General features: G+C 41.5%; 1 protein-coding gene across 8 annotated transcripts in view; it reads left to right on the top strand.

Annotated features, from left to right (window-relative positions):
- Positions 1–1037: 1037 nt before the first annotated feature.
- Positions 1038–16041, top strand: part of mark2b (MAP/microtubule affinity-regulating kinase 2b) — a 57634-nt gene continuing 42630 nt past the window's right edge. For all 8 annotated transcript variants that reach the window (XM_030076740.1, XM_030076744.1, XM_030076743.1 and 5 more), the window contains exon 1: positions 1038–2013. In XM_030076740.1, coding sequence (XP_029932600.1) covers positions 1963–2013 — 51 coding nt within the window. In that variant the 5' untranslated portion in view covers positions 1038–1962. The remainder of the gene's footprint in view (positions 2014–16041) is intronic.

Raw genomic sequence — 16041 nt, 5'->3', positions numbered from 1 at the left:
CCAATGTTTAGACACTCCAATAATGCCCCCCCCAATATTGCTGGAATATATTAGCAATTCAATAGCAAATTCAATATCGGTCCCCCCCAATGTTGAAATGGTGGTTTTGGCCCTGAGGGAGAGCAAAACAACACAGCTTCCATTGGTCTTTGTATTTTGCCTTATTTCCAAAAATAAAGTATTATTTTTTTTTTATTCCGAGATTTTGAATAACAACATGAAAGCAGCAAATATTCTTTCAATAAACACCTTTAAATGATCATAAAAATACTTCCAGTTTATTCATAAATCCATCAGCTACCTGTGTGATTAGATGGCTCTCATACAGTGGGTGTGTTTGCAGGGTGTATTGTGTACTGGGCGGTGCAGTTCTTTTACAATTCAGTTTTACACCCTTACTCTCATTCTGTATCTATCTGCATCATAAATGTTGATATCGGCTTATCAAGTTGGGCAAACCCAGTTTCCCAAATGAAAAATGTGTTTAAACTGAGAGAAGGTGAATTTGACTTCACACCTGAGGAGCAGCACGACCTCCTCCCCCTGCCGTGCACCTGCCATTTACCGGGCTGGAGGAATGCGAGCGGTCACCTACACACCTGTAAGCTTTCCGGAAAGAACCGAGTGCAGCCGAACTTGGATCACCCCCCCCTCTACCTCCTCCCTCCTCCCTCCCTCTCCTTCCCAACCTCCTCTTTCAGTCGTGGTGCAAGCAGCCATGTTGCCGCGAGCTTGTTCCGGTATCAGGGCTGGATCGTGCGCATAGGCTGCATTCGGGCGCAGCTTCTCGCCTCTCGCTCCCCCTCCGCCGCCCGCTGACACGCACCTCCTAACAAGAAAACCCCAGTTTGCCGATAATGGATTTTACAACTTGATGATTCTTTCTTTAGTCGGCTCGTCACGGGAATAATAGGAGTCGGTGTACCGACGGGACGAAAATGGTCTATCGTCACACTGCAGTGCAGCACTTGTGAACGACCTTATTCGAATCACGCAACACAAGGAAGAGCGACGGGCTGATTTCCGTGGATTTTGAGTTTTGTGGATTGCTCGGTGGCAGTGCCGCTGGAAGATAAGCTAACCAGCTAGCTTTCCCTCGAAAAGAAACACCGAACTAAGCTAGCCACGGCGGGCTAACGTCGGCTAGCCCGCTAGCTAGCTCGTCAAATAAATTAGATTTTCCTCATCTGCCATGTGACTGTTTTACATGGTGTTGCTTTTAACTTTTAGGATACCCGATCCCGGATATCTGTTGGGGACATTTTTGACTTGTTTTGTGCGGATTTGGGAAGGTCGAGACCTCACCGGGGGATAACTTTGGCCTGAAAGTTTGTAGACCTCGGACTTGATTTCACACCTCTGCAACAAGAAGAGGAAAAAAGCAGCCTCCGACACAGCGCAATGACACCCATGTTGGTTAAACATTTATTGCAGATTGAGTGACAGAAGTCCTAGCAGTCTCATTAGTTAGCATGCTAGCCACCTAATTCAACCTCGTCTTGTTCACTCCAGCCGTTGCCCAACTTTTCTTCAAGCTAGCATCCCCCCCAGCTAGCTGGCCAAAAACGTCATTGCGTTAGCCTGCTAATTTCACTAGCCACTTTCGACGCTGTTGAATGCTGAATTGACTATTGAATGTTCTCATACTCCGACAGAAGCGAAAGAGGATATCAGTTTTTCGTGTTTTGTGCCTGTTGACAGACATGGGACGTGTGGCTGTCGCTAGCTAGTTGCTAGCTAGCTGGCTAACTTGAGCTAGCCGCTGATGTGGGATTCAACTTGTTGATTTCACGGGCTATCTGTCGTGCTGCTAGCTGGCTAGCGCCGGACAGCTATTGGAAAATTGAGCCGCACAAAAGGGGCCACCGTTGTCACAAGGTTTAAATGCACAATAGACACTGAGGAATCTTTTCCTGCTCGACTCCTCCTTTTCCCCTTTTTGGCAAATCTAAGTCTTTAAAAATGTCAACAAGAACCCCACTGGTGCAAGTCATTGAAAATTCGGCTGGCCAGGTAAGATTTACGACACATTTAACCTACTCTATTATTCTGTTTTTTTAGTTTACTTATAATTGCACTAATTTTTTATTACACTTGGTGTGCTCCTGGATTGTCTACATTGCTTTCAAAGACAATGTCAGCCCCTGTTTGGCCTTGTACATTGTCTAGCTGTCTTTGCATTTTTCTTCTCTCTCCTCTCTGTTGTCTTTGCTATTCCAGCAGCAGTGATTCACCAGCTTGCCTACGCAATTACATCGGGCTTCCCACTCCTAGCTGGGCAGACACAAATTTAGGTTTCTGTTTAGACTGTGTGTCAGGGCATGTCCTCCTACTTGACATTTTATAGATCTAAGTTGTCATGCAATTTCTAGATAGTTGATGTTAAGGCAGCAGTTGCGTATGAACTGGGAAGCCTTATTGTTTTTCTTTATAGCATTCTCTGCTTTACATCACATGTACTTTATGCCCTTTTAGCCAGCCAAAACAATAATCCATTGGTGTCAGAATCAACCCAGTGTCAGTGGTGAGAATTAACCTATTTTTCAAAATTCCTGACTGAGGAAACCACTGTGTTTGTGTAATGTTTTTGGTGAAATCAACTGTAATCGTAAAAGGAAGTTGTAATAAGGTTACAAAATCTGCAACCCATAGTTGAGAATCAAATTGTGTGGACAGAAATGAACATGAAAGTAAACATTGTGTATTTCTGCAGCTATGATGACTTAATTTTGTATTCTTATTTATTTTTAACTTGATAATACCGGCAAGCAGGTATCTGACTGACAGCTGAATTTATACAGCTGCAAGTATTATCTAAAATATCACAATGAAAAACTTTTATAAGGTCAGAATTTCAGTGTGTCATACATAAATTGACGTGCTGGTGATGGCTAACGTTTTGAATCAAGTTAGATGTTAGGTTATTTTGTTATGATGTTCTGTTGGAAGTAAAATAGATCTGTTTAAAACCCTGTAGTAAGCACTGAACAAAATAGTGATAATGTGGAAACCTTGAGCAGCCAAGAGTGTAAATACTTGCAGTTAGTTGTTTTAAAAAAGAGAAATTAGTGTCTATATGGTGAATAGGAAAACGGTCTCCAAGGTTTGTGGTGTGCAAAGCACAATTGGGCTAAACAATGAAATTCCAAGAGACATAGACTCATTGATTGCTTAGAAATGACACACAAAGCCCTGCGGGGTCATTCACCAGGGCCAGAGGGGACGACTTTCCTTTAAATAATATTAAATTACTCTCATAAATCGCAGCACTTGTGAGAGCATCCTTCACAGCCATGGCACACCAGTTGAGCTCCATTCAAATGCTGGTGGACTTAAAACCAGTAGTAGTGTGGTGGTCGGTTCACAGGCCCCCCACCCCCCTGGCTTTTACAGAGGCTTAGCTGATAATGTCACCATTAGAGTGGGTTTTAAAGTGGAACGGTGGGTGTGCTTGAAGGGTCTCTAGCAACACACAAACAAAACATAACACATTTTGAGCTAAGATAAGTCTATTGGCACCTAACCAGAAGCCAGAGAATAGGAAAAGATATTATTACAGCAGTTTTTCCCCCTAGAAATATTTTAGTGGTGGGTGGAAAAGAAGTGTTAATCCATTCAGTTTATTCCTTTACATTTTGAAATCTATAGGCTATTAGTTATTTAAGACTTAATGGTTTCACTACAATTTACAGTACTATATATTTGCTGATAGTGGGCAGATGATGAGGAGAGAGGAGACACTGTAACACAAACTGTGCTGCCCTGGTCAAAACTGGGTTCATAGAGGTAGAGAGTATAACATGGCTCCTTTTCCAATATTGAAAGGAAATAGTGCTGACTAGAATTAATACCACCTTCACTCACAGTTAAATAGTCGATTAATGGCCGTTGCTGGGTAGTTGGGGGTGCATGGTAACAATCCCATTGGATTGAACAGAACAACAGCAACAAGCTGTCACCTGACTGCTCCATTGCTGCTCAATTTACACTTTGAAATGTGCATGACAACCTGACGGAACCGGTATAGAGAGCTGCCTTGGTCTCGTGTGAACAATGTTGCGTCATGAGCCTGATGCTGACCTGATGCTTGGAGTCTAGACGTGGCATAACCTTCCAATCAGGGACTGATTTAGAATTTTACGGGGTGGTTGGCAACCCTAGATTTGGATGATACAAATTTTATGCCACTAATTTTCTGATACTCTGCACCAAATGCCCAGATTTAGTGGTGGGCGGCGCTGTCCTAGTGGTGCATGCCTATGTCAGGGGAAACACTGGAGATCCTTCATCAATAAAGACATCAAATAATGATGCTAAAGCTTGTTTAACCTCAATAAAAGATCATACATTTCACATCTCAATAATTTGGCTGGAGGAAACACTTTGGTGGTCTGCTTAAGAGTTTAAAACACAAGGAAACCCCTGGTGCTGCTCTGTAAATCATTAGAAGGCTGGATCGAGGCCCTGGCTTCTAAGTCCACTTCATCTGTCTTAATCCTCCACACAGTCATACCTCCCAGATTCATTGCGATTTTTAAAGAGCCACCCACACTCAAATGAAGTGACTTCAACTTTCTGACCATGCCTTGCATTACTTGTTCAGCAGCTGATGAGCCTTCTGCTGTGTGTGCTTGTGTTTTAAGTTGAGAAATCGTTGGGCGGCGTGTGAGCCTCAGGTGGAAAAAAATCTATGTTTGTGTCTCTTGATGTTGACAGTGTTGTCAAGGGTGATGTCAGCATGTAAGTGTTTGTGTCCCTTGGATAGGTGCAGGTACCTGAGTGTAACTGCGGTCAGGCTTAGGTGTAATGTTTGTGTAACTGGTCAGTGGTTTTGACGGCTGGAGTAGCATAAATACAGCAAATGCAGACACAGACAACACACGCATACAGAAACATGCTTTTCTCCGTGCTTTGAACAAATTGGGGACATGTTCTTGTATCATGTGCCTAAGCATACATCTTGAGTTTTTTCTCTCAGACAGTTGGCATATTGTGGTGAACAATTTTCTTGCAGCAAACCAATCATTAGACACATTTGTTAGCATTTCTTATTACATGTACCAAGTATAGCATCACATTTGCTAGTTAGGAGGACAAATGTAACAACTTAATTCCCAGGAAATGGCAGTGGGCTGACCAAGAAACAGATGCCCAGTATTTGACGTATAAAGGAAGTAGTGCTTAATGGGTTTTGTTTTTTTCATGGTCTTTATCAAAACCACAAGCATTTCACTAACACACCTGTGGACTGCTTCCTCTGTTGATGATGGGTCTTTTTTTTTTTTTTTTTTTTTTTAATAATATAAAACATTAAAAGCCCAACCCACATGTGTAAATGGCAGCTTTACAGCCAGTCAGGCTTCAGGTCTGCTCTCAGCCAGTAGGAACACCTCTGGGTCGTGCGGACACAAAGGTCTAAACTGTTAAGATTCTGCCTGTCTTGTGGTTCTTGTACAAACAAACTGCTGACGGAAGTTGTCTGTTGATACCATGATCTCAGTGTGTGTGTGTGTGTGTGTGTGTTTGTGTGTACTGGCTTGTCTCAGACAATGGATCACTGCTGCCGTAAAAAGGTGCGCAGATGTATGTGTGCCTAAGTCCGTCACACTTCGGAACAGAGAGAATAAGTAAAATTAGAGCGTACAGGGAAGTAGATTGGCAGCTAGACTAGTATGTGGGTAGGTGTAAGAACACACACGCTCTCACATGGCTGCACCCTTACCTGGAACAGAGGTCAGTGACAAAGCAGTTGATTATATAAGCCTACTGTAGCTGACACACACATGGACAGCCTTCCCTTTTCTGCCAGAAGTTGATGACATAGATATGAATAACACACAGTACTTACTCACTCTTTTTGTCACACACACTGATAGCACATGGTGAGGTTTTAGGTGTGAAAGAGATGGGGTTTGGGTCACAGCTAGCTAGGCCTCAACTGGCTTTGTAGGTGAAAGGTCACGGATGGATGTACCCACCCACATACACACACACATACTGTCTGTCTAAAAGGTCATGTATAGATAGCCAATGGTGTCGAGTCTAAGATGCAGGACAAGATGGCACCAAACATTAAGGCACCCAGAGTGTTGACACATCGCACAGCCTGTGTGTGTATGTGTGTGAGGCAAAGACTGGAACAATGCCTATATTTAGATGTGAGCGATTGATCTGCCAATCACTATCAGCAGATATTCCATGTAGAAACCCTGTATCTGCAGTAGAGAAAGAGAGAGACATTGGGTCTTTTTGTCATTTTACAATGAGTTAAGTGACTGATCTAACTTGGCTCCAGGGCCAATTAACATTTTTTACGTATTGCTGGCAAAATGAGCTCTAAGTTATTGTTAAATAAAGGTATGACAAATTATCACAGACTGTGTAGGTATGTATACAGTGATGAGGCACATCTCTCAAAGAAAATAGGTATTTTGCCATCCCATATATTGGGATATTCAGTTATTGCCCAAAATGAACTGCTACATCATATATGGTTGGCACCATGTTTTCTGTTGGATTGTTCTTTCAGACCATGTCCTCTTCCATTGGCAAGAGTAATTATGTCGATTTCCTGTTGTACAATGTTATTTTTTTTTTCATTCACCCACTTCCATTGAAAAGACAACTAGAAATACTGGTCTGCCTCATTAGTTGTCATGCCATCCTCCATTTTATTGTTTGGATGAGGCACGCTGTTTCCTTCATATTGAAGTGTGCAGGATTTGATGTATAATTTTGTCCAAGTTAACGATGTTATTCAGAAAGAGAAACTGAACAGTTTACAAGACAGATTTCCACATGGTCGCACCGGCTGAATTAGTACTATTATAAATAAAGTATTCACCGTTCAAACAATCAGGGTCAGTTACAGAATCACATTCAAAATTTCCACCAGCCACCACAGCTACAAAAACCTACAGGGGAAACACAGGCTTGAAAATATGACTGTGGTTGGGAACAGGTTGCTATCAATTCACCTGACACCTCCAGAGTGTGAAAGCACAGCACAAAATCTTACAGCAAGCTGTGGAGCTGGAAATTCAATATAGATGAGCTAGGAGTGCCAAACTGAATGTGTGTGTATGTGTGTGCACACAAAGGCATGTTGGAGAAGAGATGCCTTTTAATATTCCAGTGTTCACCTTTTTGCCCGTCTCCATCCATGCTCCTCCAGAATGAGTCATCGAATCAGCAATCTATAGCGCGCACACTCACTCACACGCGCACACACACGTTGCCGTTCCGCCCAGGAAACCATAAATTATGGCTCTCTCCATACCAGGCCAGTCACTAGGCAGATGAACAGAAAGACAAAGCTAGCTAGGGCCCTAGCAACAGAGAACCTGCCTGAGATACACACTCTCACAGTGCATCATTTACAGTCATACACATTCATACAATCACTCCCTCTTTCTCACACACACAGACGTACACAGCTTGAGAGCTGACAAGACAGTAAATTGCTAATTTATTGGGTTCACAGCTATATTAGACCACAGGTTTCAGTAAATAGACATGTAGTAAGGCTACGAAAAAGTCTTTCTGCCTTATTATTGTCTTTGTATGTGGGTGAGTTTGTGTGTATGGACAGAAAGGCACACTGCTGCTTAGTTCAGCCAATAGTGCAGTGGAGTTAAGTGCCACCTTGATGTAGTGTGTGTGTGTGTGTGTGTGTGTGTGTGTGTGTGTGTGTGTGTGTGTGTTGGAGTGTCTGAGGAGGTGGGGCAGAACAGGCCTTTCCAGTCAAGCTGGGTGGTGGGTGTGGCTGCTAACTGAAGACCTCCGATTTGAAAGGTTTGACGTCATTCAGGTGCAAGAGTATGGAATTCTTCGCTGTCCTACCCACTTGTCTTTCTTTTTCCTGTCACCCGCTCCACATGATATTTAATTTTGCATTCAGGATTTTTTTTTTTAATTTAGAAAAGTGATAAAATGGCTCAAGGAATAGCTTGTTATCAAACTGCAAAATGGATTCCATACAAGGCACACTGGCACTTTTTCACTTATTTGGAGAAAAATATTAGTTTATGAATGCGAGACAGCGCAAAACTACACATAAAATGCTATATCAGCAAACTGGTCTTTGTATTAAGCACATGGTGTTTGAGAATGTTAATTTTGTCTGAAAGTTGGATTTAAGTGGCGGCAAATAGTATGTCAGTATTTTGCTCTATTGAGTGCTCTTAGTGCTACGCCCAACTCAAAGTGGTGGCAAGATTATTATCTTCCCATCCAAGACTTTCTGCCCAAATTTAAGACTGCTTCTGTCCGAGTATGTTGTTGTTTGGCTCATACTACAAGAGTTCATGAGGATTCGTCCAGTTTCCAGTCTTGGGAATTAAATGACTTTGAAATACTGTCAGTTGCACCCACTGGTCTGCAACTTGATCAGGAGGCAACAGACCTTTCAACCCCTCTCACACTACAGGATTAGCTATGCCAAATCTCAGTGCCAACTCGCCGACCTACTGAGTCACAAAGACTCAGCCTGATCTTGAAATCTAGTCACAATGGTAAAATTGGGCTTTTTGGGCTAAAAGTCACTTATTGCAAAGCTGGAATAAATAAGACGCCATATTTGGGCCGGGATCAGCGGCGTACACACCCAAACATGTTAAAATCTTTCACATGGAATGACCCTACTAATTACATGTATCCCTTGAAGTCAAATCATGTGTAAACCCATAGAAAAATGAACCGTTTTATTCATGTAACAATGTAGTATCATTGGCAGTATTCCTTTACCACATTAGCATTTTACTTATTTAGAGATAAGTTTTCATTACTTTCACTGGGTTGTTGGAATGGAATACAAAGCTAAGGCACTGAACATTTTTTGTTGTGTCTTGGCTGGAGCGGTGTTGAGTTTAATACTTGTGCTCTGAATCTGTCATACCATGTATCCATTCATTCTCAAAACTGTCATTCCATCCATCCTATTCATCCATTTATTCACCAGCTTTTTAAATCAGCCACCCTCTGAAAGCTACGCAGATGTGTTTACTGGTATGGTTCACATGCAGCTGGGTGCGTGCGCGCACACACACAGACACTCTCACACTCATAGTTGCGTAGCAGCAGAATGAGGGCATGCAGGGAAGTAACTGCTGTGCAGTGGGTCCCAACTGTGACAGCAACAGAGCAAACAGAGCCCTGAATTGGTTTGACATGCACACACACACAAAGCTCGCACATACACACACTATATACACATACCCTGGGGAGTTAGGGTAATCCAGTGCAAGAACACTCTCCCTCTCTCCCACTCTCTCTCTTACACACACACACACACACACACCACACACTCAGGACACTGCATTCACAGCAAACTGAGACCCAGCGTGGCACCACCTCGCAAAAGTAAAGGGCCTCTTACAAGTTTGCTTAGCCGTGTGTGTGCGTGTGTGTCTGCGTGCACACTTTGGGAGAGGGGGGCAGAGATTGAGTTGATGTGTGTGTGCATGGAGACTGGCCTGCAGTGTTTGAGAGATACTGCACACAAAGGAAAGCACACCAGCAAGAAATAGACTATCAAAAAATATATTGAAATTCTAATCATGACCACTGCAAATGGCAAGAGACTTGACGTTTTTCTCCCCACAGGCTTTAAATCTCGAAAGTTGTTGGATTTCTGCCTTAAAGGTGTCTTGAAATGAGTGGACTGCCATGAAAGCACTTGATGGCTTTTTAAAATTTAGCACTGCAACTCACAAATATGGCTCAGCTCTGTCTCTCTTGCAACAGTTTGAAAATGAAGGATTTCACCAGGAGTCCTTCATCTTGATTAGATCATGTAACTCTTAGTCTAGTCTATATTAATAACTTAACATTCATATTAATACCAAATATGTTTTGGCACTAATGGTTACTTAAAGATCCTTTGTCAAATTGTTAAAGGGAGGGCACATTACATTATTTATTAATGTTAAGGAAGAAACCCTCAGCTTCATGCCAAGACTAATGAGAATTAATGCATTACTTTTAAATGCCTGTCTTTAGTCTAATTTTTTTTTTTATGTCAAGTGTACACAAAAACATAAACAATGAGAAAAATGCCCCTATGTTTTGGGTTATGATGGGGCACAAGAGTTGCTGAGGTATTTCTAAGTTCTGTTCTTTTGAGAATTGAGTGGCGTTCATCATTCTTTGATAGGCAGATTGAAGCACATACTGTTGAGGCGCTCATAGAACCGTTTATTGGAGACAAAAGTTATGACACACTACTCTGGACTCATTTTAATAAATCATCATGGTTTTGGCAAGCTGGTGAAACGCAGATTCAGGAAAAGATACTGCAGTGAGTAGAGAGATGGGAGAAGTATGTTAGCTTTGGCTTGTAAGCTGCCAAAGCGCTTCTGTACACTGTTGTGCATCTGATGTTTGTGATACAACCACTGTGGTCCTTTTTAATAAGTAATCACTCCATTCCCATCACAGAAAAAAAGTGTTGTGGAGTTTCTGCTCTTCATGAAAGTCATGAATTTTAAAAAATCGATGAATCCAACAACAAATAACACTGCCTAAAACACTCCACTGCAACAGAAATAAAATCAGATGTTTTTAGTCTTGTCAGCTAAGCAAGGTTTGATGAAAGATCACAGAGATTACAGAGATGTCAAAGTTGGGGGAATTTGCCAACCATAAACATGGAATAGGCCATGTAAATCTTAACATCCCCAAATATAAAAGGGTTCTATTCAAGGAGTGCAGCAAAATAACAAAGTAAAATAAGTCTAATCACGGCCACTCAATTTGCAGAGTTCAGGCTAAAAAGACTAGAATTTTACCTTATCTTGTTGAAATTGTGTCGAACCTAGGTCTATAAACATACACATGTCCATGAGTATTTTGTATGGCCTTGGTCATTAGTGCAAGGAACTTTTCATTTTACGGCTCCATTTCCAACCCTTGCTAAAACATTTCATGCAGAGTTCACATACACCCAGGTCCAGTCCAGCTGGCTTTCCATCATCCGTGTGTTACATAAACTGTGAGACAAGTGCAGTGGCATTTCTCCATGGCACTTTCCTGCTTTTTAACTTCCTTCTTTTTTTAATTTCCTTCTCATCAAAGTTATTACTTGTGGGGATAAAAGTGTAATTAACCAGTAGTTCCAGTCAAAAGCGCAAGCTGTAACTGTTGGGTGTTGTACCGATGAGTCACAGCAGACCCAGTGGGGTGGTTTTAATAGGAAACAACATGAATATTGATGTGGTGTTAAATCTGATTCCTTGATCGTTTTCAAATACGCTGGTATATGATAATACTAGGATACAGCCCAACTCTAGGATGACATTATTTCTCTTCATGTTCATGTTTGGGGACAATGCACTTGTATCTTTATTGTCCCAGAAATGTTTGCTGGAAACCCATCTTAGCTCCTCTTTGTATTAAAATGGAGTTTGAATAGAAACACAACTGTCTCACTATAGAAAGGCTAGCCAGAGAATGGTAGAGGGGAGAGGAGGGAGGGAGCAAGAGAAAATGAAGGAGGGATGGAGGTGATAGGAAGCAACGTCTGGAGAGAGGGCAGCATTCAGCGAGCGACAAATCTCCATGGCAACACAGCCATCACGACCTGGAGTCAGGAGGTGTGTGTGTATGTGTTCCCACCCACAAATTTCAGTGTAATGTAGGAGCTTTTGTTTGCGGTTGTGTTATGCTTTCAATAAAACCCTCTTTGTTCTCAGCCTGTTTGTTCCACATATAGCTTCAACTGATAAGTCAGGCTGAGGGAGAAATTTATAACATTGGAGTATGTTCTCTCACAATATTGTGTCAGTAGATCAAGTATTGATGTTTTTGACTCTTATTTTAGGTTGGCTGGATATGAAATGCCAAATAAAGATGTAGTATCAAATTCTCTATCTGAAAACGCGGAGAAATTATTTCTTGGAGTGCACAAGTGTCCCCAAGGCCTCCCATTTATCTTCATAAATGGTTTGTGCCTCGTCACTCTTAAGCGTAATTAATTTGGGCATTTTGTTACCCTTAACCCTCTGAACCCCAAGCAGTTTTGGGACGTTTTCTGCTCCCCTTACATTTTGGCTCACTGTGGGCTTGTTTTTCACTGCAACTACAAGTGCTGCACCTCTATGGAAACAGCACAGCTGTGGCTATCACCTGAAGCCATTCAAAAATGTCTTTCACACAGTATGAAAGAGTTATAGTGCCATAAATAATAAAAAAATAAAAAGGGCAAACTGATTTTTTTGGATAATTTATTTTACAAAAATCGAGAAAAACTGGAATAAGTGTACACAACATTTTTTCAGGTGCCCACAAGTGTCACTGATCCAGGAAAAAAAAAGTAGGGCTTCACATGATGTATTTTCTGAAATATTAACATTTTTCCAACCTGTATAAACTTAGGCGTTTTTACTGCCTGGTGCCCTTCCATATTACTACTGTTACCAACACACTGAAATTCAGTGAATTTTTGTAACGCGACTGTTGGGCTCACCTGAATCAATCAAGATGTCTCAGATCCGCTGAAGACCGCAGAATTTTCTGTTTTTTGAATGATCTGGATTGAGTAAACGACTATTTTTTGGCGAATTGTTGAATGAAGCATGTATAATAAAATTATTCGAATGAAAATCGCTTTTTTAGCCTTAGTTTCGTCCTTTTTTCTACCGCTAAACCGAAGTCGGACATGTTGCATTCAGGTACCGTCGGAAAATTCAAATTCCGACGAAAAAATAGGTTTTTAAAGCTTCCAGCTATGATAAACGGTTGAATTTTGGCGATTTTTTAAAAAATACATGTCTTTCCATCCCGCCCACGGGTTTGGGGTTCAGGGGGTTAAGGATATTATCTTCCATTTTTACACAGTTTAGCTTATACTCTGACATTGGCTGCACATAGGTGATTGCCTGTTACCTTCCATGTTGTGTCAGTCCGCTTGGCTGAAACTATACATAAGATGCTCTTGCACAGGAAGGGATAAAATCTTTTGATTGCAAATGAGGGAAATAGTATTCAGTTACTAAAGATGACCAGTGGAGCTTTCAGTCATTATTTGTGCTAGTAGGCAAGTCCCCAACAAGCAACAAAAACACTTAGCGTTGTGGTATAAGAAGGAGCATGATTGATTGGAGAAATCTTGTGGATTTAAGGAGACAATGGTATTAATGCTGGAGAAGCATTTGGTTTGTGGAGAAAAGTGAAATTAGAGCAACCATTTTGTGCCAGTGTGGATGTAGCACTCTCTTCACTCACCTGGTAAGTTAGTTTAGCGGTGTTTCTTGTGTTCCAGTCTTATATTGAGCTGGAAGTAATGAGCTGAAATGATGTGCCAATGGGTAAAGTAATTGAGCTTCCTGCTCCATTCAAATCAGAATTAAAAGATTGCCTCGTAGCCATGAAAACTTTAGACTTTACGAACGTCATTGAAGGTCGTAAATTCATTCAACATCATCATCGGGCAAATGTTACTGCAGTGTGTTCATCATACTGCAATACCACTCAACCTGTTGTATGAGGATGGTGTGGAAGGATGGCTTGGTGGCTGTCTTTGCTGTATTTACATTAGCCACACGCCACTGCAGATTCCTGTACGCACGTAACATTGATTAGCTTCATACAAATCAGACAGTATAGTTAGTTTGTACTCCAAACTGTGATGCTCTGTTTTAAATAGCATAGTAAAACTTAATCAATATATAGGCATTATACAGCTTGTAGGACTGAGTCTGTGAGAATAATTGTGGTTGAGGCATGAACTAGCTTGCCTTTTTGTCACTTTCTGAACATGGTGTGTAAAGTTCCATCTGGTAGTACCCATGGTGAGCAGCTCCCTCTAGAATCCAGATTAGTAAAGGTCAGTGATAATGAGGCTCGAGTCAAAACGCAACCACAACTGCCTTGGATTAACATTGCTGCTGCTTTGTGTTTAAGTCTATGTGTCTGAATGTGTGTCAGTCGTGTGCATGTTTGTGTTTGCAGTGCAGCATTAAATGGCTCTTAGCCGTAAATGTTAATGTGTGTCGGTGAGCGTTGGCTGTGTGTTTGCACATTCATGTGGGGGGTCTTCTGACTAGACACAGCAGTTATGAACACCAGCCTAACTTAGTACATGCTTCATTGCACTCTGTGTGTGTGTGTGTGTGTGTGTGTGTGTGTGTGTGTGAGTGGTTCTAAGTTGGACTGCATGAGTCAGTTGCAGCATCAGAGAGTAACGTGAGAACAAAACAATGATGTCACTTATTGTCCTCTGACACATCTATAATTATAACTGAGAGGAGAGAGGAGAGCTGTGTTTCTATCTGCATGTGTGATTGGGGGTGAGGTGTGTGTGTGTGTATGTGTGTTAGAGGGGGGTGTCGGCCTGCAGCTGCCTAAAAATGAAGGAAGAATCAGAAGACAAAAATAGTTGCATATGAAAGAGTTGAAGAGAGGCTTGAAGAGTGAAAGAGGATTTTGGAGAAGAAGGACGCTTGATTTTTTTTTTTTAAACATGTTTTGTGTTTCAGCAGCATCAAACAGAGCTTAAAAGATAAGATAAAGTCAGCGCCCCACAAAATGAAATAGAAGACAGTCTGCCGACGAGTTGGGGAGCCGTCCAATAAGCACAAGGTTTGGTACGAACCTTGAGTCTGAGCATTTTTTTCCACCAATTTTATCACTTTCTCAATATCATAGATGAAGGTAATACAAACAGATAAAACACTTTGAATTGTGGAAGGGTGATATCAAGCTCAATTCAAAACTGTAACTATTTCAATAACTTGGAGAATGTCGGCTGTGTTTACCACAGTGAGGCCATGGCAGGATGTAATAAAAGGTCAATGCTGCTGCTTCAACACAGTTTCACCTCTTAACAACATAAAAATACTAACAAAAACCACAAAATGTTTAGCTTTTGTACAAATATAGCTTGATAATTGGATAATATATATATGAATTTTTTTTGCCTCCTTCACATTAAGGTCAAAGGGCAATGTCAGCTACAGAACAGCTGGCCTGGAGAAGGAAGGTAGAGATTCAGTGTCTTGCGCAAATACACTCGCTGACATAGGGGCTTGAACCCAGACCATCTGGTTGATGGACGATCTACCCACCCTCCTGCCGCCCTTTTTCATTTTATGTATTCATTTGTTTAGGCAGTTGTTTTTCATTGAGTCTTTCATGTGAAAACAGTGACACCACCAGTAAAAGACAATTATATCTCATCATCCTGACACTTATACTTTTGACAAATTGCACATACTGTCTTGTGTTTACATGAAAATGTTGGAAGTACTACTTTGTAGGTCTGGATTAGAGGGGATAAAAGATGAAAGAGACCACCAGAAAGGATAGGAAAAAGAAGCTAACTACATCTAGTAGCTGGAGTTGAAGATGTTAACTGACAATTACTGACGTTTTGCACACCTCCTATGATACTGCCATGTAAATAAAATTTACCACAAAATTTTAAATCCCGTTTTTTACAGTTGGTCATCCTCAATTTTAGCTTGTTGTTCAAGGAAGAATTAGTTGATGCATTTGCCCTTCAGCTGCGTTAATATGGATTCATTTCATTGTTTATAATATATGATCCCTCCAGGGTGACCTTCTTTTTGCTTGCCCCCACCCTCCTCTGTGGGGTCAGAGCAGAGGGTCAGCTACAGAGCGGCACCCGGAGCTGGTAGGGATTCAGTGTCTGGCCTATGGACACTTGAGCAGGGTGGATGTTTGCCAGTTCCGGAGATTGAGCCCAGTTTCTCCGGTTGTAGACAGTTCTTCCTTCTCAATACGTCACCCTGCCTGCAGAGCACTTGTCAGGAAAAACCACCTCGTCCCACCAGCTGCAATCTAAGAAGCTGTTTTCAGTCAGTCCAAGAGCGGAACCCCAGTTTTCACCATGACAAGTGCCGGAATTGTCAAGGCATCCCTCTAAAACATTTGACACCTGATGAAGACCTAGTTATAAATCATGGTGTATAGTTCACTAACACGCTGCTTTAGAAGTAGTGTTTACTTTCAAATACTGAAGATGGCAAGGTAGATTGAAGAACTTGAATTACTTAGAAACGGGCTTTAAAATTTTGCCATTAC

The sequence above is a fragment of the Myripristis murdjan genome, chromosome 18 (assembly GCF_902150065.1).
Source record: "Myripristis murdjan chromosome 18, fMyrMur1.1, whole genome shotgun sequence".
Lineage (NCBI taxonomy): Eukaryota > Metazoa > Chordata > Actinopteri > Holocentriformes > Holocentridae > Myripristis > Myripristis murdjan.
This window is presented reverse-complemented; position numbering and strand designations above follow the sequence as displayed.